Source organism: Vombatus ursinus, unplaced genomic scaffold (genome assembly GCF_900497805.2).
Source record: "Vombatus ursinus unplaced genomic scaffold, bare-nosed wombat genome assembly UNPS02015404.1, whole genome shotgun sequence".
NCBI classification, from domain to species: Eukaryota; Metazoa; Chordata; class Mammalia; order Diprotodontia; family Vombatidae; genus Vombatus; species Vombatus ursinus.
Window position 1 is genome coordinate 2,816,543 of NW_020955182.1, and position 20,055 is coordinate 2,836,597.

The following is a 20,055-nucleotide window of genomic DNA, read 5'->3' on the forward strand; positions in this document are numbered from 1 at the left end:
GGTGAATACATAAATATGTGACTTCCAGGATATAGTCAAACCTCACATATTTCACCTAATGGAGTAAAGGCCAATATAAACTGGTTTTAAAATATTTTTAAAGAAATGGTTTTATTCCTTTCAAGTATATGTAATAGAACTCAGCAAACAAAATGTTTTCTAACAAATATTTGGAAGAACTACTTGTATTAATAAATAAAAGTTATATATAATAAGCATATCAATTATAAATTATTTGATCTGCTAGATGTTAAGGTAAATGATGCTTCCAGTGGCTTACTGTGTGATTTTAGGACCTGAAGTAAGATTAGGAAGAGGAAGTTTAAAAAGTGAGAGAATGCTTATCAGTAAGCACCATGAAATGTTTGGGGTGTTTCAGCATGACGACCTGGTCATTTGGTCCCCTTCTTAGAAAGATTGGTTCTGCAAAGAAACTTTTTTTCAATCAGTTTCAACTTCGATTGCAGTTATCTAACCTTAAAACTGTCAACCTAAGTCTTTGACTTTCCACCCAAGACCTTGATGTACCACTATCTGGCATCCTCCGTTAGTCGATCTGTGTGTGCTACTTAAAAGTACTAGGAGTATTTAAAAACAGTTTCTTCTGAATGATTATTAGGATGCCCTTGGCCCAGAGGAACTTTTCTGTGAGACTGCAGGAAGGGTCATGTTTTCTTTAATATACTCAGTCAATGTGAATCAAGATTTTAGAGGATGTTCTTTCTGTTTTTAGAAGCCCCACAAATATTTACTAGTGATAGCTTCATGTAGTTTTTTTCTGAGTTATTATTTTGAATTTCTCTTTGTTTTTTTTTTCTATACACTTTTTGTCTTTACACCTTTCTTTTTTCTTGCTAGTCTTAGAACCATTCCCCAGGAGCGAATACGTACCTCTTCTTGGTCTCCTTTGGCATATATTCTGATGGCTAGCTCTCATTTTCTCCGTCTTGTTAAAGTTTTTAAAATTAAATTTCTTTCCACTTTAAGCCCTTTCTTCAGGAGATATCTTCTATATTTGGTGACTCAGATTCATCTGTCCCCATAAACGTAATGTTTACTGTAGTTCTGTTGCCACACTTAAAATCTTGAACTCCGTCTTTTACTTCAAACCTAAAATCAAATACACATATCCATCATGCTTTTTTTAAAATAACAGATAAGCTGGACATCATGCACACAATCTATAGATTAGAAAGTACCTAGTAAAAGATGAAGTATTGTAGATAGTGGTCAGAAGGCAATGACAAGCAGGGAGGGGGTGTTTCTACCTATAATGTTGCCTCCCAAAGAAAAGAAGATTATTAAAAGCATTTTTAAATGAACAGAAGGAAATACATAAGCCAGACAGCTTTGCAAGTAACATATTGAATTTGTTATATATAATTTTTCAGAGTGAGGTGTACATAGTAGAGGTTTGTGGTTTCACATATAATACTTTTTCCTGTTCTACTTTGTGTATTAAAATTTTTTTTGGTGTTATGCTCATAATTTTAAAAAAGACTAGGTAGTATATATATACATAGATGAATCTGCAGACCCAGCTAACTTGTATCCCCCGTCTTAAAGAACTGGTTGCAAAATCTCAGAAGACAATTCAGGCCAAGATGGAGGAGTAAAAAAGATGGGGAGAAAAACTGGAACTCAAAATCTTGTGAAAGTAAATGTTGAAAACTAAAAATAAGTAAATTAATAAAAAAAAAAAGAAGGGAATTCAGAGGCAGTCTATTCCAAACCATACTAATTGCTCAAAGACTTTTGGCAAAGGTGAACCTGTTTTCTTCCAGAGCACTCGTTATTCCATTTTTGGATAGCTCTGACAATTAGGAGGTTTTTCCTTACATCAAACTGAAATTTACTTCTTTGCAGTGTCCATCGATTCCTCCTAAGTCTGTCTTCTGGAGCCAGCCAGTCATATGGAAACTGTAGACTATAGTCAACTTATCGGCGTCTAACGCATAGGCTCCACTGTCTTTATCCTTTTGGAAAATGGAGCCATTTGCTCTTCACTCGTCTTGACAATGGCCCAGTGGGCTTATCTACCAATTCAGTGTCCTTGGAAAACATTCGTCTTAGTTTGGTGATTTGAAGTCAAGAACAGCTATTCACCTTCTTAGGACCATGCGATTATCTTGGGTTCTAACTCCCAGGTCACCATTTATGTTCAGCCTTTTCTAGTCCAGAGGTCATCATTCTTGGCAGAGAAGACAAAAGTAAAATGAAGGTTAAGTAGTACTGCCGTCTATATTACTATCGCATTCACATTTGTAAATAGTTCAGTACCCCTTTTGATTATCATCTTTTCCTCAGTATCACTTTAAAAAAAGAAAAGCCCAGTGTCTTTAAGAGAAGTAGCCTGGATTGAAGTCAAGAAGACCAAAGTTCAAATCCCGCCACAAACACTGGTTCTGTGACCCTAAGCAAATCTCTTAGCCTGTTTGTGCCTCAGTTTTCTTATATGTAAGGTGAGGAGGTTTGACTTGACATCCCCTGAGGTCCCTTCTTGGTCTGAGTCCATAGTTCCCATGATGCCTTTCATTTGACTTATTAGCATTCTTCAGCAGCCTCACTCCGCTCATATCTGAACCTCAGCACTGCTAACATTACCATTCATTCTTTTTTAAAATATTTCAGGGATGGATTTTGTTTTTTAAACCATTGTCCCTTCTCAGGCCCCCCAACACATACATTCACACACACACACACACACACACACACGCACCATGCACACACGTGCATGCAAAGAAACTTCTTTTATAATGAAAGAAAGTCATTAAGGCTGAGAAGCCAACACAGCTCCTAAAGGTAACGGTGACAGTATAGACAGCAGTCACTTCAGGACAAAGGTGGCCATCCTCAGCTCTCGTGAGACCAGACTCGACGTCATGAATCATCTGAATCCTGCTGTCTCTTTGCATTGTTTTCATTTACACTCTTGCCTTCGCTGTGTGCATCATTCTCCTGGCTCTGTGTCAGTTTATACCAGCCTTCCCAACTTCCTCTGTACAGTGAGTGAGAACACTAGTATTCTGCCACAGTCTGACCAGCCATTTCCCAATCATTGTGTTTACACTTTGTTTCCAGTTTTTTGCTCCTACAAAGAGCACTGCCATAAGTGTATTGGTATATATTAAAATTTTGTTTCCTTGGGGTTCATTCCCAGAAGTGGAATTAGAGGATCAGAGGGTACGAATTAATTTCTGATTATTTGACGTCATAGTGTTGTCAGTTCACAGCTCCATTCACAATGTGTTTGTGTCCCCACTTCTCACAGCCATGTGCTGCTTTTGTATCTTTTCTCCTTTTACCTGCCTTTTCTTCTGTCTGCTGAATGTAGACTTTTAAAATATAAATTAGCCAATGAATTCATATCCTCCTTTTCCTCATTATTCTGTTTCCTTGTGTGATTTTACAAGTTCATTCTTGAGCACTTCCAATCCCTCCTGAGATAACTTCCCTTGTAGAATTTTAGGTCCTTTCCATTCTCCAGACCCACTGAAACATTTTTCCTTCTAACACAAATCCTAATCTGGAGTTTTCACTTTTCTCTGTAATGTAAACAACATTTCCACTCCAACAGCCAATTCCTATGTGTTGCCTGCCTCCGATGGGCAGATCTTGTGTTTACATGTCATCCATAGGAATCTGATCTTTTTGTTGTTGACAGAAAAGTGTTACAAGGAGTTTTGATTACTTGTTTAATTATACTTTTATTTTTCTACCATAGGAAACGAGCTGCCTGCAAATCTGTGAACGGCTCACATAAATACAAAGGAAATTCCAAAGATGTCAAACCTCCTGACCTTTGGATCCATCATGAGAGGCTGGAGTTAAAGCCTATTGATAAGTCTCCAGACCCAAACCCAATCATGACTGATACCCCGATCCCACGAAACTCCCAAGATATTACCCCTGTTGATAATTCCATGGACAGCAGTATCCATCAAAGACGGAATTCATATAGAGGTATTATTTTTTAGTGAAAGAGTTTTTCCCCTTATATGAAGATTACAGGTTATTATTAAAATTGTCTTCAACTCTAAGGTGGTTTTTTTGTTTGTTTTGACAATGTTTGAAGAATTGATTTCATAAAATCTATATGGTTACAGAACATTTCCATAGATGGTCTTGGGGATAACTTGTGATAAATGAGGAGCCAGCAGGGAGTTAGCTTCCCTGCTCACTTTGTTTAACAAGATTGATCTCCCCAAAGCTGTATTGAAAGGAAGAGATCAGTTGATGTGCATAACACATTCTCATGTCTTCTCTCTCACTTCTATTGAGATCCAGCTAGAATGTTTTGGCTCAAAAGTGTTACTGTCTGTGAAGGCCCTATTTTCAAAGAGCATAAGCGTACATGCATAGAATTCTGACCATGTAGTCAGAGTCTTCTAACCAGTGGAAGAAAATATGGTGCTCCTTGGTGCCACTGGTTTTTCAGAGAGGACTATCTTGAGTTTCTCTCATTCCTTGACCTTTTTTTAGGAGTATTTTGAGAACCACTTTGTTCATCATTATGACTAACCATGGTGTCTGTGATTCTTGGTTCCACCACTAAAATGATTTTTAATCAAGCTTCTAAGTGGTTGTGCTGGACTGACTACTAGGTTGTAACTAACTTTGATCTTTGGTGTTTAGGGCACGAATCGGAGGATAGTATGTCTACACTGGCTGGAAGGCGAGGAATGAGACCAAAAATGATGATGCCTTTTGACTCTCAGCCACCCCAGCGTAAGTTTAGAATAGTCTGTTAACTCATCAGTTGTGTTACTAGATTTGGAAAGAGCCATGAACCAGTGCCTAATTTAATTTTGCCCAAATATCGATGTTCATCAATAAATTTAATGATGAGAGCTTAAGGCAAGAATGTTAACCACCTGCCAATCAAAAACCTACCAAGAGTCTGAAGTTGACATTGTTTTGTAAGCAAGCATCATTCACCAGGAATTTTTGAATCAGAGGTTTAAAAATCACTGAGGTAGTCATCCTTTCTCATGTAGTGAGGCAGCCACAGACTCAGAGGAATAGACCTGACCATCCAATCAAGAAACACATGGTAAAGGAATGTAAAGAGTGGGTCAGCACACATGAAAGCAAGGGTGGTTTGGTTTGTTTTTTTTAACAGCTCTTAGCCTGGCTAATATCTGTTCAATACTGATAAGTTTCTTAGGAATATTTTATTGTTCTAGAGGCAGTAAAGTCCTTTAAATACCTGGGCGTATTGGGAATTTTGAGGAAAATGGCTTTTTCCCTGGGGCATGGAATGCCTATTCCAAAGGCATGGAGAAGTGATTTTAATTGAATAATCATGAGTTATCCTTCTCCCAGTAATAAGAAAGTCATTCTCACCCTGTTCCTGGGTTCCTCCCATCTACACATAAATGTGTCTGATGGCCAGATCCTAAAAACTTGCTTAGCAAGAATGAGAGTCTAGCTATCTACTAGAACCTATGAAAATGTTTTAAGTAGAAGTAGAGAGGAGTAAACTGTATTTGGCAGTCTAACATCTAGCCCAGAAGATACAAGGATTTGCCTTGCACAGGTACCCCACAACCATTGACATGTCCCTTTTTTCAGGTCATTCATTATATCTTCAGAAGTAATTTATCAACAGATTTCAGTTTCTTTTGGTTTGGATTCAAATGGTAATTCATTATTTATATATAAATACACACATATATCTAGCTAGTGTTTCCTTTAAAAAATAACAAAATAGTGATCATCCTTATTTCCAGATTTGTTCCCAATTTATATATGTTGGAAAAGGTGGCCAACTTTATTCTTTGATTATTTGGGGAGACATATAACATGCTTAAGTATACAGTCTACTGATTTAATTCTTATGACTTTACTGTTGGGTGAAGGGAAAGAGAAGATATGAGTCATCTCTCTTAATTCAATAATCCTTATGGCAATAGTCTAATCGTTGTTCCTATTGTCTTTGGGTTTTGACAATCCTGCAGTGCCACACTTCCTCTTAAACCAGGAGGCAGCTGTGCATCCTGGCCGCTCATAAAGTGGGGTCCTCTCACAGGCTGACCCCAGGAGCCTGAGTACTGCTGAGAGCTAAAGAATCTAGCTGACCTCGCTCCTGCAGATGAAAGAGCTGTTCCCATGGCGGTTAGGGAGGGGCTAAGATCGTAGAAACGCCCTGGGAGAGAAGAGAGCTGTCCAAGATGAGCTTTGCCTTTTGTGAGATGTCTGAGTAACCATAAGCCTTTGAATCTGAGCCTTGCAGTGAGGAGGCCGTAGATTTATCTTGGTGTCTTCTTCTTGCTGATGCTTGGGAAGGGAAGTGGTCTTTCTTTGCCCCTACTGATAAGTCCGTGTGTCCTTGGCCCCAGCCCAAAGAAGAGGCTTCAGGGCTGCCTCCTGGCTCCCCTGCTGCTCTGTCCATGTGACTTTTAGAGACTCATTCTTTGGTTTACGTCCTGATCCCTGAAAGGTATATTTAATTTAAAAGAAAAGCATGTGGTCCTGACTGAGCTGCAGTATTTAGTCTGTGTGATCCTCTTAGATAGCCATTTTAATTTTTTCCAAAACCTGTGATTTCATCAGTGCAAGGAGCTCCCTGGGAGTAATTCCTTCCAACAGTGCAGATCAGCACCCATTCTTAGAGAGCTGCCTGGGGTCCTGAGAAGCAAAGGGACATTTGTCCAGGGTCACCCAACCAGGACATGGCAGAGAGCCAGCTCCACTGCCCCCTCCACTCACTCACCCTCAAGTCTTTAACTTGTTTTCCTCTCCAAGGTTGCCCTCGATGGCCATTTTAACTTGCTTTTACCTGAGTAAGTTTTAGAAATGGAGACCCAACAACCCCCTAAACACTGCCCTGATGACAAATCATTTTCTTGAGTCTCAGAAAGGTAATTAACCTTAATGAAAGTGATCACAGAGTCCTTGTACAGAGTGGGGGGGGAAGGATACTTTATATTTGTAGTTTAAATTCTGTGAAAAGAAAGAAAAACCATTTTTACTGATCAGGTTGGCCATTTTGTTCTTAGTCATCCCCTTTCTGTGGTTGTTGTTTAGCTGGCCATAATCGAGAAAGTGAATTTTAGAATTTCGTAATGACTATTCCTTCTCTTGGGTATTTGGCTCCCTTGTACAGAGCCTGTCTCTTTGAGCCCAGCTCATATGTAAAAAGATCCTTTATTAAGAATTGTATTCACTTTCTCAACAGTACATGAAATTCCCCTAAACTAGACATTTGGATTCTATACCCAAAGTAGCTAATTCACTGCAAGCTCCCATCAGGCCAAGTATAGAAATGAGGAAGGATTCCAGTCAAACCTCTAAACAGTGATGTCTTTAAATGAAAGCAAGAGATTCTCATCCCTTCCTGTAAATTGACACTAGTAAGGATTGCTTGTTAAGCTGTCAGCAATAGAAGAAGCCTCTTGGGTTGCACTTCAGGTACCACATTACATCATTTCACATATCTTACAATTTTACCACTATCCATTCATATGTTCAACTGTATTGATCAGGTGCCTTGCTCTTCAGCCAAGAAACAGCAGAGTGGTTTAATAATTTTCATGAAGGGGCACAGTGGATAAAGCACTGGCCCTGGATTCAGGAGGACCTGAGTTCAAATCCAGCCTCAGACACATAACACTTACTAGCTGTGTGACCCTGGGCAAGTCACTTAATCCCATTGCCTAGCCAAAAAAAAAAAATTTTCACGAAGCAAGGGCTTCTGTTTTTACATATCTTTACAGCACATGAGAAACACTAAATTAGCATTTGTGTTGCAAGTAGTTTTCAAAGGGAATATGTTGACATAAAAATAAATGCAAAACATTAAATGACTGTCCCTTTTCATAGGGCCTTCAATTGTTGGATTGCACGTGGGAGGGAAGTGGCTGGTTGTGATGTTATTGTAATGTATGTGTGTCTGTGCAGGTATGTTAAGCATTTTTCTGTCTTGTGTTCATCCACAGCCGTGATTAGTGCCCATCCCATCCATTCCCTCGATAACCCTCACCATCATTTCCACTCCAGCAGCCTCGCTTCTCCGACCCGCAGCCATCTCCACCTTCAGGGCAGCCCATGGCCCATTGGCACATCCTTGTCCCATTCAGACAGGGCTAATTCTACAGGTGAGACCCAAGTGTTGAGGCCCAGCAAGAATCCATCCGCAAAGAACTGGGGGAGATAAAATGCTCAAGAATTCCAGAAGTCGCAGTTTGGTCATGGGTTTGGGGAGTTTTCCTCACCCTTCTGTTGTAGCTGAGCAGAGTATGCTGAGAGTGAAACTAAGAGTTTCCTAAACTGATTCTTTTTTGTCTCTAAAGTTCGCCTCCAGCCCTTCTCCCCTATTTTGAGTGTTCATTGTAAGGTATGTGATTTTAATCAATAACCTCACTTTTGTAAGGTCATGAACTTGCATCTTTATTCAGTAGTTTCCTCCATTGTTTATTTCTCTTTTAAATCAATGAAAGCTTGGAAGGAAAGAGCATACTTTATGGTTACCTGGTATTTACAGAGTAGAGTTGTTTTTCCTTCCAGGTAACTGTAATGTTGGGTTAGTAGGATTCAGTAACATAGTAAACGGTGTTTTCCTCGGACTTCAGTTCAGTTCTTGAAGCTGTTTTGCTGTCTGTGAGAACCTCAGGAGTGCCAGGCTTATCAGAGTAGGGGGCCAGGCAGCTCCTCCTAGGCAGCAGCGGTGAGGACATTCTCCTCTGCACCTTCCAGGTCTTCACCTTGGTTTTGTGTTGAGCAGTAAGCCTCCTGTGTTGGACTGACTTGAAGCAGAAAGCCAGAATCTGAGCCCTGCAGCCTGAAGTAGGGAGAAAGCCTTGCATCATCTGCTGACAGCGTCTCAGCTTGGAAATCAAGCGGCAGGTGTCTATTAAGTACTTAATGTGTGCCGGGCACTGTGCTGAACATGAGGAATACACAGAAAAAGCAAAAAACAGCCCCTGTCTTCAAAGAACGTGGTCTAATGAGGAGACGCCATAAATCGTTACACAGAAGATACATGCAGAGCATGTAGCAAAGAATGGTGTTATAAAAGCAGTCCTGAGGAAAGAGTGGACAGCGGGTGAAAGGTCACAGTGCTCAAGGTGTTTGGGCCTCTTACGATGGAGTCTCCTTTATCCATGTGTCTGGGTGGCATGGCATTTCTTCATCTTAGCATTAATCACAGTAATGTAGGGAAGAGAATTCAGTACGTGAGGATCCATTTACGAAACAGAAAAATTAGAAGCAATAGTTTACTTTTAAAAGTATTCTTTATTTGACAAAGGAATTTGTTTCAGTGGCTTTTAAAGTGGCAGCTCTTTAATGTAGTTAAATAACTTAGACACAGTAGCTTTCAGAGGCAAAGGAAAGTACACGATAGGGTAGGAGCCAGTGGAGATCAGCTACAAATCAGGAGAAAGCAAGTGAGAAATAGGTTTTGATGTATAAAAATTCACTTGACATACTTTTCACAATCACATTCTTCTTTCTGTGACTTATGCCTGTGCATCCATCAGTATGGTAGTCTGTCCCTGATATGCCAAGCTTATGTAAGAGAGGACTTACTGATTATTACTTTATAACCAGTATTTCAAAGGATCTCCAGACCTTTTTTAAACCCTAAACATCAAAATCATAAGGTCTTCCAAAGGAAGGGGCCTCCAAGGCCGTCTTGTCCAGCCCACGCCTGAATAGAAGCCTGCTCCGCAGCTCGCCCAGCAGGCATTCAGCCTGTGTTTGTTGGACGGTATCCAAGGAGGAGGAGGAGGAGGAGAATGCCACCTCCCTGTAGCTCCCGCTCATTGTTAGGTGACTGTTCTGAAGTCACGCCCCCTCGCTCCTCACTCTGCCCCCTGAGGCCGAGCAGGACAAGTCCAAACCCCTTCCGTCCGGTTGCCTGTCACATGTGAGAAGGTGGTGAACTGGCCTCTCCCTGGAATAAGTCTTGTCTCCTCCAACCTGAGCATATCCTTGGTCCATTAAATGGGGTGAACTTGAGGCCCATCCCCCTCCCCTTGTCTTCCTCTGAACACTCTCCAGCATATTATTAGCAACCTCCTCAAGATCTGGAAAAATTACTCTGCATGTGATTGGATTACCTCTTCCCAGGTCCTAACACTGGGCCTCTCTTCTCACTGCCTAATGTCATGTTAGCTTTCTTAGGGGAAGGGAAGAGGAAGGGAGCAGGCATTTGTTAAGTGCCTCCTCTGTGCCAGGGACCGTGCTGAGCTCTTTGCAGGTATCTCATTCTATTCTTATTCCAACAGTGGAAATAGGCACTATTGTGATCTCACTCTTTATAGTTGAGGAAACTGAGGCAAACCTAGGTGACTTGGCCAGGGGTCACACAGCTTGTTAGCGTCTGAGGCCTGATCTGAACGCAGATCTTCCTGACTCCAGGCCCAGTGCTCTATCCACTGTGCCACCCAGCTGCTGTGATCACATCCATACTGTTAACTCTGGTGTTTTCAGGTTCCTTAGACCTCCAGTTCTTTTTCATACTCAGTGCTGCCTCTCCACAGCTGCCCCATTTCTCTCCTTCAGCTCCTAGGTTTTGAGGTGTGACTACTGGTTTGGGGCTGCCTCTGCCTTAGAGGGAGATGCATGGTATTTGTTTTAATGTGTGTAGTTTTTGTTGCCTTTGCCTCTATGGTCACGAGTAAAGAACTGTCTATAGTTAATGTAGGTATGTCTGCATTAACATGCAGCAGGTGCGGCTTTCTAGAAGGTGGGGGCACCACATTCAGAAGAGTCTCATTGGCTATATCCATGCCCTTCCTACAAGCAGGGTCCAGCTCAGCTTGAAACAAGGGCCACATGTTGACTTAGAAATATTAATTAATTAATTGACTTAGATATTAATGTTATCTATGATTTATTGTATTTTTATTTATTTTGTTAAATATTTCCTAATTGCATTTTAATCTGAATTGGGCTGCACTCAGAGGTGTTTGACACCTGTGCTCCACTCCCCACATTAGCGAGATGAGTGCTGCTGCCCCCAGCCAGGCTGGACCCCAGGAAAAGAGGAATGCGGCCCTCGATGAGCCAGGGCCTCCTGGCACTGTGCCCTCACCCTTAGTATCAAACACCCAGGCACCCAGCCCCTCCCCACTTCCCATTTATCTGTTCTGTTACATCAGTAATGATAGCTGGCACTTATGTACCACTTTAAGGTTCACAAAGCACGTTATCTCATTTCATAAAACCTGGCTAGAAAAGTCAACCTTCTCCACTTAAGCTTCACACTGAAAAATTGTAACAGAGACCAAATGGGAATATATTGTCTAAGAAAAAAACCCAAATAAAACCAAGCTAAGAAAAGAGTGGGAAAGGAAATTGTGGCTCTGCCGCTTACTCTCCGTGTGACCCTAGGTCTCTGTTTCCTCTTGCTCAAAATGACAGAGAGTTGGACCCGACCTTCTGAGGTGTCTCCCAGCTCTGAATCAGTGACGCTAAGACTTTATATTGATGCCCACTGAATTTTCTTGTCTGTCCGAATATCTAGCTGTTCTTCCCAATTTTGTGTGTGTGATCCCCAGATTTTATGAACGTGCTGTCTGTGCCGCCATCCAAATCCCTAGGATGGCTAGTGCATTCAGTAACACCGAGTCAGACTAGCCCATGATGTTTAATCAAAAGGCCCTTATTTGGTTCATTTTAACTAAAACATTAAGGAGAGACTTGAGGTTTAAAGGCACGTCAAGGGTTGGAAGCACAGAAGGAGAAATAGGGACAGCAAGGGAAGGGTACAACCGCGTGGTGACTGGGCCTTGAGAAGACAGAAAGAAAGCAGTGTTCAGGGATGGTCCTTGGAGTCGCTGTGCCCAGATGCCCCTGTGTGCTAAAAGGCTTGGGAGCATGTGGTTGCTATCTCCAGGCATTTGGAAGGGCTTGTCATACGGAAAGAGGATTAGATTGGGGAGAGCAAAGGGCAGAACTAGATCTGATGTCAAGAAAAACCTTCTAACAATTGGAGCTGGTCAGAGTTGGAAGGGCTGCCTCAGAAGGCTCTCAGCTCCCCCTCTGCCGACCGGCCTCAGCAGCCTCTTAGGGCCTTTCCAGCTTGGGGGGCCCATCTGGGACTCTTGCCTAGTAACATGGCGATCTTGTCCGGAACTCTTGGAGGTCTCCCTTTGATGTGTCCCAGCTCCTGAGTGAGAGCTGGGGACCTTGTAGGCACCTCACAAATGCTTGGTGAGTAGAAGCGGATAGAATAATTATCATCTAAGGCTGTAAAACAATTAGGGGAGAATTAAGAATCATTAACTTTTATATATCAGGGAGATGGGTCATCAGGAACCTTCTTTATGTAGGCTTTCCTTACCTCTTTCTCCCCATTTGCTTACTTCAGAGAAATCTCTGCTTTCTCTCCCAGTTCTGCATCCCCATGGTCCCTAAAGCAGAGACATTCCCCAAGACTCTGTCCTTGGTCCTTACCTCTTTGCTCTCTACACTTTCTTTCTCATTCCTTGACCTTATCCCCTCCATGGTTTTAGTGGTCACCTTTCAACTGCACTTGTACGGTTGTGTACATACCAGAGAAGAGACTTAATGCAAATGGTTCCTACATCTGCCCTGAAGCTGTTCTGTCTCCCCGAGCTAGAATCCCCCATTGCAGCTGCCTGCTGGACTCAATGACCTGGGTCAGGCTCAGCGTGTCCAAAGTGAAACACTCTCTTGGCCACTGCCCACCTCGCCCTCTTTCCAGCTTCCTCCTCCCCACTGGTGACGCTGTCCTACTTCCATACACAAGATGCGTCCACCTCTCACATCGGCCTCCTCCTTTGCACTCCCCCTGCTGCTGCCCTGTTTCGGGCTCTCCTGTCTTTTCCTGGTATGACAGCAAGAGCATCCTGACTCCCCAGATTTGGTAGGGTCACTTCCTGGCCACGGCCTGTCACACTGCTCTGTGAACTGTTCCCTACATTGGCCCTGCCTTTCTCACCTTTGCACACTCTTCATCTGGGGTCCCCCCTTCCCTGTCTCTTCTTGCGTAAAACCTTCCTGATGCCCCCAGCCCTGAGTGATCTTCCCTTTCATAAATGTTTCATTTCACCCCGTCTGGACTTTTCTCGCACACTCATTCTACTATAATGTGTACTGTAGTTTTTTATGGATTGGCTTTATGTGTCCCCTCCTAGGATGAGCATGAGTTCCTTCAGAGGAAATATTAGGTCTCATTTCACTCTGATGTCCTCGGCACCTCTGCTAGTACCTAGGGCACAGAGGTACATAATGAATGTTTATTGAATTGAACTTATAAAATATTGGCTACATAGAAAAAAAATAATAGGGATGGATCTTCATGCTGCTAGAATTTGTTTTTAAGAGCGGTTCATCCTTAATGTCACATTGTTGCAAATTAGTTCCCTTGGAAGAAGTGTCCCCCCAAATGGTCTGGCTGACCCCTACATTAGAAGGGACCTAAAACCTAAGCTTTAACACCTTCCTGGCCTCAAGAGCTGCTAACGTTTGTCCTTTTTTTGACTGTAGAATCAGTTCGGAACACCCCCAGCACCGACACCTTGCCAGCTTCCTCGTCTCAGACGTGCTGCACTGACCATCCAGATCCGGAGGGGGCCACCAGCTCCTCCTATTTGGCCAGCGCCCAGGAAGAAGGCTCTGGCCCAAACCTTCCTACAGCCCACGTTCGTCCCTCTCACCCACTGAAGAGCTTCGCTGTGCCCGCAGTTCCGCCCCCAGGGCCCCCCACCTATGACCCCGCCTTACCAAGCACACCATTACTGTCCCAGCAAGGTAAGGGCACATGCATGAGCCAGAGGGGAAAGGGAGGAGCCTCAGGGCTCAAAGCCAATGCAGGCTGACAGTTGAGAGGGAGCCTCCCTTCCCTTCTCCTCCCCTCTCAGGCTCCCTGTATATTCTTGGTGTTCTCACACATGCACACACACACACACACACACGCACAAGCACATACACACACGCGTGCATACAAACACACACATGCACACACAACTTGGTAATTTGTGATTGCTTACCACAAAATCAGTTCATGAACCCTCAGACCCATTTGTGGTCATTAGACAACTCCCCACCTCCTTGTGAGAGGTCGGTAGGGCCCCCTCAGTGTCATTCTCTGCCCCATTCTTGCCACAGAATCCCCATCACTCCTAGTGTCCGTGCCTCAGAGAGCTCCCATCTGAGCAATGGGAACCACCTTCTCTGCTGCTGAGTGCTCGACTGGTGGCCTGTGGTCACTCAGCAGAGGCCGTGGCTGAGCCCACTCTTGACAGGGCCAACTTCCCTTTTCAGCTCCAAACCATCACCTTCACTCAGTGAAGACGGCGTCGATTGGGACGTTGGGGAGAAGCCGGCCTCCTATGCCAGTGATCGTTCCCAGTGCCCCCGACGTGCAGGAGACCACGAGGATGCTGGACGACTCGGAGAGTGTAAGGGAATGGTCTTCACGCTCGGCGTCACAGCCTCCATCAGTGCTGACTGAGCCTCCCAGGAGCCCTGCCCGGATGCTAAGGACCCGAGCAGTTCATGGTTCTGGTTTAGACTGAGCTGTCACAGCATTCTAGCAGTTGGCATTTGGACGTTGCCTGTCCTGTCCCTTCTGTCTGCTCCTTTCCCTCTGGTCTTCACATGATCATCTTGGTCGTCCTTATTCACTCTTTAGTCTGACTTCACATCCCTTTGTGAACTGGGTGGGAATGTGGCTGTGCCTGAATTTGCAGTTCACAAAATAGGAAGGGAATTGTAGGGTTCCTGCATTCTGTTTTGGAGTTTCTGTCTTTGGCTAGCGGTATCTCTGCTGCTCTCAGCTCAGCATTCCTTAACACAAGAGTACCGAAGCACAGGAGAGCAAAGTGTGCCATCAGGACTTTCTGGTAAAAATAAATGACCCCAGAATGGCTTTCAACCTTTGAGCTCCAAGGGCAGTGACTAAACGTGACTAAAAGCATGCTAGGGAAATGCCAGTCAATCCATCAGTCAGCCAACAAGCATTTCTTGAAGCCCCTGCTGTGTGCCAGGCTCTGTTCCAGGGAGACAGAAGTGAAACTGCCCCTGCCTCCAAAGAGTGCACGTTCTGTGGGGGAGAGAGCATGAATGGGCATAAATATGTACAAAATAAATACAAGGTCATTTTGAGGAGGGGGAGGCGCTGAGACCTGAGGAGCAGGGCAGGCCTTGGCCTGAGGCAGAGGTGAGGACGGAATGCATTCCAGCCACAGCCCAGACACAGGAGAGAGAGGGTCAAGAGAGGACCCTCAGGAAGGCAGGTGTGACTGCACCAGAGAGGATGAGAAAGGGAGTGAGGTATGAAATGAGTGCACCATGTTGGAGGGGGCCTTAGATGCCAAGCAAGGGTTGGTATTTGATCTGAGAGGAAACAAGGAAGCGGCTGGAGTTTAAGTGGAGTGGCATGATCAGCTCCTGGAAATGCAACCATGGGAGGGGAGACTGGAGGCAGGGAGACCAAGAGGGTGGCCATCACCATCATCCAGGCAAGAGGGGATGAGGGTCTTAGGCTGGTGACCAGGTGAAGAGAGACAGGCGCAGAGGTGAGATCTCACGTGTGTGTATGCATGTAGATATACGTGTATACATATGCATGTATGTGTATAAGGTCAGGGGGTGTAAGGAGCCTGGACAAACCTGGCCACCTAGAAGAATTTTGGTGCCTTTGACAGAAATGGGTAGGTTTCAGGAGAAAGCTAATGAGTTCAATTCTGTAGTGTTAATTATGAGATGCCTGCAGCACATGCTACAGGGGCAGCTGGGTGGCACAGTGGATAGAGCACTGGGCTTGAAATAGGAAGACTCGTCCTCAGGAGTTCAGATCTGGCACTTAGTAGCTGTGTGACCCTGGGCAAGTCACATCACCCCGTTTGTCTCAGCTTCCTCATCTGTAAGATGAGCTAGAGAAGTAAATGGCCAACCACTCCAGTGTCTTTGACAAGAAAGCCACAGCTGGGGTCCCAGGGAGTCAGACACGATTGCACGGCAACTGGACGTGCAGTGGGAAATGTCCGGCAGGCAGTTGATGATGTCAGACTGGAGCTCAGGAGAGAGGCTGTCGGGCTGGATAGAGAGGTCACCACTTCCTGTCCAGCCCTAGGGGAGGGACCACAGCCGTCCTCCAAGGAGGCAGGTCTTGGAATCTGTAATCTGAGCCGAATTAGGAAGCCAGTCCCATTCCTAGGTGGGGATCCGCTGCGAGGGGGCGGCATTCACAGCAGAAATGTCCGAGGGGCTTTTGTCCTTGTCAGTTGCTAGAACTGACCAGACGGTAAAAACACATTCCCATGCAGCATAAGCCTACGTACATTCGGTTACTGGGTCAGAATGTCACTGTCTCGACATTGATTCTAACAGAAACATCGACCCTTGAATGTGACCTCAGGCACACTCTGTCCATACTTAAGCAAAGGAGCGAGAGCAGGCTCCAGGGATTTCCCCTCACCCAGCTGCTTTCTCTCTCTTGATTCTGCTGAGGCAGCATCAGAGCAGTGGGAGGATTTGGGTTTTCTTTTAGCCCCCTTAGGCAGACTACCTAAGCCCATTGGATTCAGTTCATTTTCATTAGTTAAAGGTGCTAGAAAATAATTTTGATTGTCTAACAGCATAGAAAAGTTTCTCTGTATTTTGCCCATAGTGATGCAGAAACTTTGCAGCCCATTTATCAGAACAATCATGTGAGCAGGAAAAAAGGAAGGAGAAATGTGGAAATGTGACTGTGATAGCCAGGGCTGGGTGGGCTGTTCTCCTCTTCCCACCATCAGTGTTCACACCCCAAAGACCCCAGAGCTGATGTCCAGTTATCCCATGGATGTGCAAGCCTGGAGGAGGTGGGATTCTTCAGGTGGTTGAGGAAAGGGTGGGGGGGTTTCACCTTCTCAGACCAGCGAAGGAGCAGCTTGTCCAGAATGATTCTGATCGACAGAACTCTTCAGTGAGGAACTGGGTTTTGTTGCTTATCTTCAGGTTCTTAACATTTTCCTAAGATCTCCTTTACAAAATAACCAGGTCAGTTTGACATTATCAATAAAAATTAATTTGGGGGGCGAGGTCAGAGAGGGAGAACGTGAAGGTAAAAGCGGCAGTATTGTTCCATTTGCCCTGGGTCGGAGGCTCCTTGTCACACCAGACTGGAGGTGGGGCGTGAGTGACTTCTCTTCTCATGCACCCACGGCAGGCTGGCTGATCTGACTGCAGTGACGGGCTCACCCGGAGCCTGGAGTCTGTTCATCAGTCTTGTTTCCTTATCTCATCTCCACCGCCACCTCGTCCTGGGCCATCCGGCCGGTCCCTCGGCAGTCGTTGGACAGCTTGCTTTTTTTGGCCAAATTTCCTTACTTCTTTTAAAGTACCACCGTCCTTCCAGTCACCCCGCCTTCTTCTCGTTCGTTTGCCCCTCCCATCCAATCCGTTGGCAAGTCTTCGTGTTCCCACCTTGGTGGTAGATTTTTTTGTCCGTCCCTCTGGGTTTTAGTCTAAACCCTAGTCGAGGCCACCCTCACCTCTCACCCAGACTGCTGCAGTAGCTTCCTGATTGGGGCCATCTTCCTCCTACCTAAAGCATACAACAGACTGGGTCACTTCCTGTTCAAGAAGCTCCCTTCATCCCTCTTGTCTCTAGGACAAAATGTGGCTCTAAAGCCCTTCACAAGCAGCCTCCAGCCTGTCTTTCCAGACTTACTGCATGTGACTCCATGGTCTAGTGAAACGTGCCTTCCTGCTGCTCCCCCATACACCCCTTGTTTGTAGGCTCTTGAATAGCCCGTCTGCCCCCTATCCCTGAAACAACCTGCCTCCTCCCCTCCTCATTTCTTTCAAGTGCCGTCACCTCTACAAGGGGTCCTTGACATGACTCCTCCCCTCCCTCACTCCCTAGAAGTGGCTTTGTATTTATTTTGTATAACTCCTTACCTGTGGACATGTGATTTCTCTCAATGAAATGCATGCTCTTTAAAAGCAGAGATATGGCCAATACATAGGTAGTGCCTGGTGTAAAGTAGGTGCTTAATAGGTCTGTTAATCTGTATTCCCAGCACATTATAGGGCTTTCTATCAGCCTTCTGATTGATTGACTCATGCACTAACTCAAAGACCTTTCCCACAGAGCTATGAACCGGATGAGCTGACCAAAGAGATGGCCCACCTGGAAGGACTAATGAAGGACCTTAATGCCATCACAACAGCATGACCGCCTTCAGACAGACGTGACTCCAAACCCCATTTCCTGAGTCTTGGGACTTGGCCTTGGAAAACAAGGAATTGTACAGAGTGAGAGGACAGCACACGAGAGCGTCGGGGTCGAGGACGCGAGCCGGCCGGTGCATCAGCGCTGTCGTCATCGTGGATGAAGTCATGGCCGGGGCAGCTTCCGACCCTCTGCCTCTGACGCCGCGTGGACTGGGCACTCTCTGCCATGGCGGAGTGTCTTGGGGAAAGGCCACGGGGGGGATCCACGCCGAGATCCCCTCAGGTTTCATCTCACTGTTGTGACTGCACCACCTTTATTGAGCGTTGGACATTGGCGTTTGTGTACAATTTTATTTGTTTCTTATTTTATTTTATCTTTTTTTTTTAAAGGAAAAGCCTTTTATGTAATCCAAAAAAGAAAGAACAATTAGAGTGTTGTTTTCCGCAGCCTGGCCTGACATTTGACTGCTTGTTTCTCTTGTGTATGGAAAATCATTGACAGTGTGGCTTGTTCTAGGGGTTCTGAGTTTGTTTTTTATTCTGAGTAATCTGTCCTCTGCCAACAGTCAGTCCATCACTTGGGAGGGGGGGGGGGGGCCAGTGGGGGGGATGTTGCATTGCTATTTGTAAGCTTTTTTATTATTATTATTTTTTTATTATAATTATTAAAGGCCTGACTTTTTCCTCTCATCACTGTGAGATTACAGATCTATTTGAATGAAATGTAACATTGAAAGATTTGTTTGTCACTTTTTGTGCAGTTTCAGTATTGGGGGAGGATGGGGTAGGGCAGGGTGGGATTAGGGTGGGTAGGAAGAAGGGGGGGGGGAAGGGCCACGGGAGGTCCCATGATTATTTCCGTTTTTGTCCTCTCTTCCAGGATCCTGCAGAATTTGGAAGCATTTTTTTTTAATGTCCTTCCTTGTCACATCACAGCCTCTATTGTTACTAATTTGCCGTTAGTTCCATTTGAATTTGGTTAAAAAATGCTCTTCGTGTGTGGCTGGCCTTTGAATTCAGGCAGCTTTACCGCAGTGCTCATGCATGCTTGGAGACTCTTGTTTCAGCGAAGAACTCCTCATCAGAAATCAGGTGAAGACCACGGGGGCTACATTTCCAAGCTGGGGAAGTGAGAGGGAACAAAATGATGCCGTGGTGGTGTTTCCAGGGCCCTAGCAGAGCTTTACACGCCTGCAGAAAGTGTGACAGCAGACTTCTAGAAATGTCCTTCTTCATCTCTAAATGAGAGGGTTAGGGGAGATGAGCTCCGAGGTCCCGCCCAGCGAGGTCCGAAATACTGAGTTTTAGTCAGGGCAAGAAGATCTTGAAGCAGAAAGCCCCTTCCTCATTCCAGGCTGCCAGTGACAACGTCAGGGTCCCTTAAGAAGCCAGAGCTTTAACCGTCAGCAGAGCGAGCTAAGCTGTTTTGAGATCCAATCGCCACACTTGTGCTGTTTGGGCTGGGGAAAGGAGAGCGTGAAGGGACCAGAGCCGAGGGCAGTGGCTGGCCTGATAGAATTCCTCCTTTTCCTCAGTTCCCATTGACCCAGCATTAGCCAGGATCCCTAACTGGAGATGAGTTGGGCTGCAAAATAAAGCCCTTCCCTGAGAATGGAAGTTTCTCATGAAGCCTCCACGTCCGTTATCTTGCAATCTTTTGTTTCAAGGAAAACAAGATGAAAGTTTTCTGTGAAGAATGTATTTGGAAAGCAAATACTGAGTGAAGTCTTACTTCCTGAGTGTCTGGAGTGAAGGGGTGGAGAGGAGAGGAGAGGGAAAGGAGGGAGCAGCTTGCCCTACAAAGAGGTGCTGATCTCAGCAATGTTGTCCTCTCTTCTTCAACCCCCCCACGAACACCCCCTGCCCTCTCCCTCACCCTCACCCGTGGGCCTCAGAAGCTGAGGTTTATTTAATCAG

At 44.9% G+C, this 20,055-nt stretch overlaps 1 protein-coding gene across 1 annotated transcript in view; it reads left to right on the top strand.

The window, feature by feature from the left end:
* Positions 1-18,147, top strand: part of NEO1 (neogenin 1) — a 292,148-nt gene extending 274,001 nt beyond the window's left edge. Inside the window, exons 26-31 of the mRNA XM_027847412.1 lie at positions 3,725-3,963; positions 4,636-4,728; positions 7,941-8,099; positions 13,462-13,725; positions 14,239-14,375; positions 18,056-18,147. Of these exons, the coding sequence (XP_027703213.1) occupies positions 3,725-3,963; positions 4,636-4,728; positions 7,941-8,099; positions 13,462-13,725; positions 14,239-14,375; positions 18,056-18,139 (976 nt within the window). The 3' untranslated portion in view covers positions 18,140-18,147. The remainder of the gene's footprint in view (positions 1-3,724; positions 3,964-4,635; positions 4,729-7,940; positions 8,100-13,461; positions 13,726-14,238; positions 14,376-18,055) is intronic.
* The last annotated feature ends 1,908 nt before the right edge of the window (positions 18,148-20,055 follow it).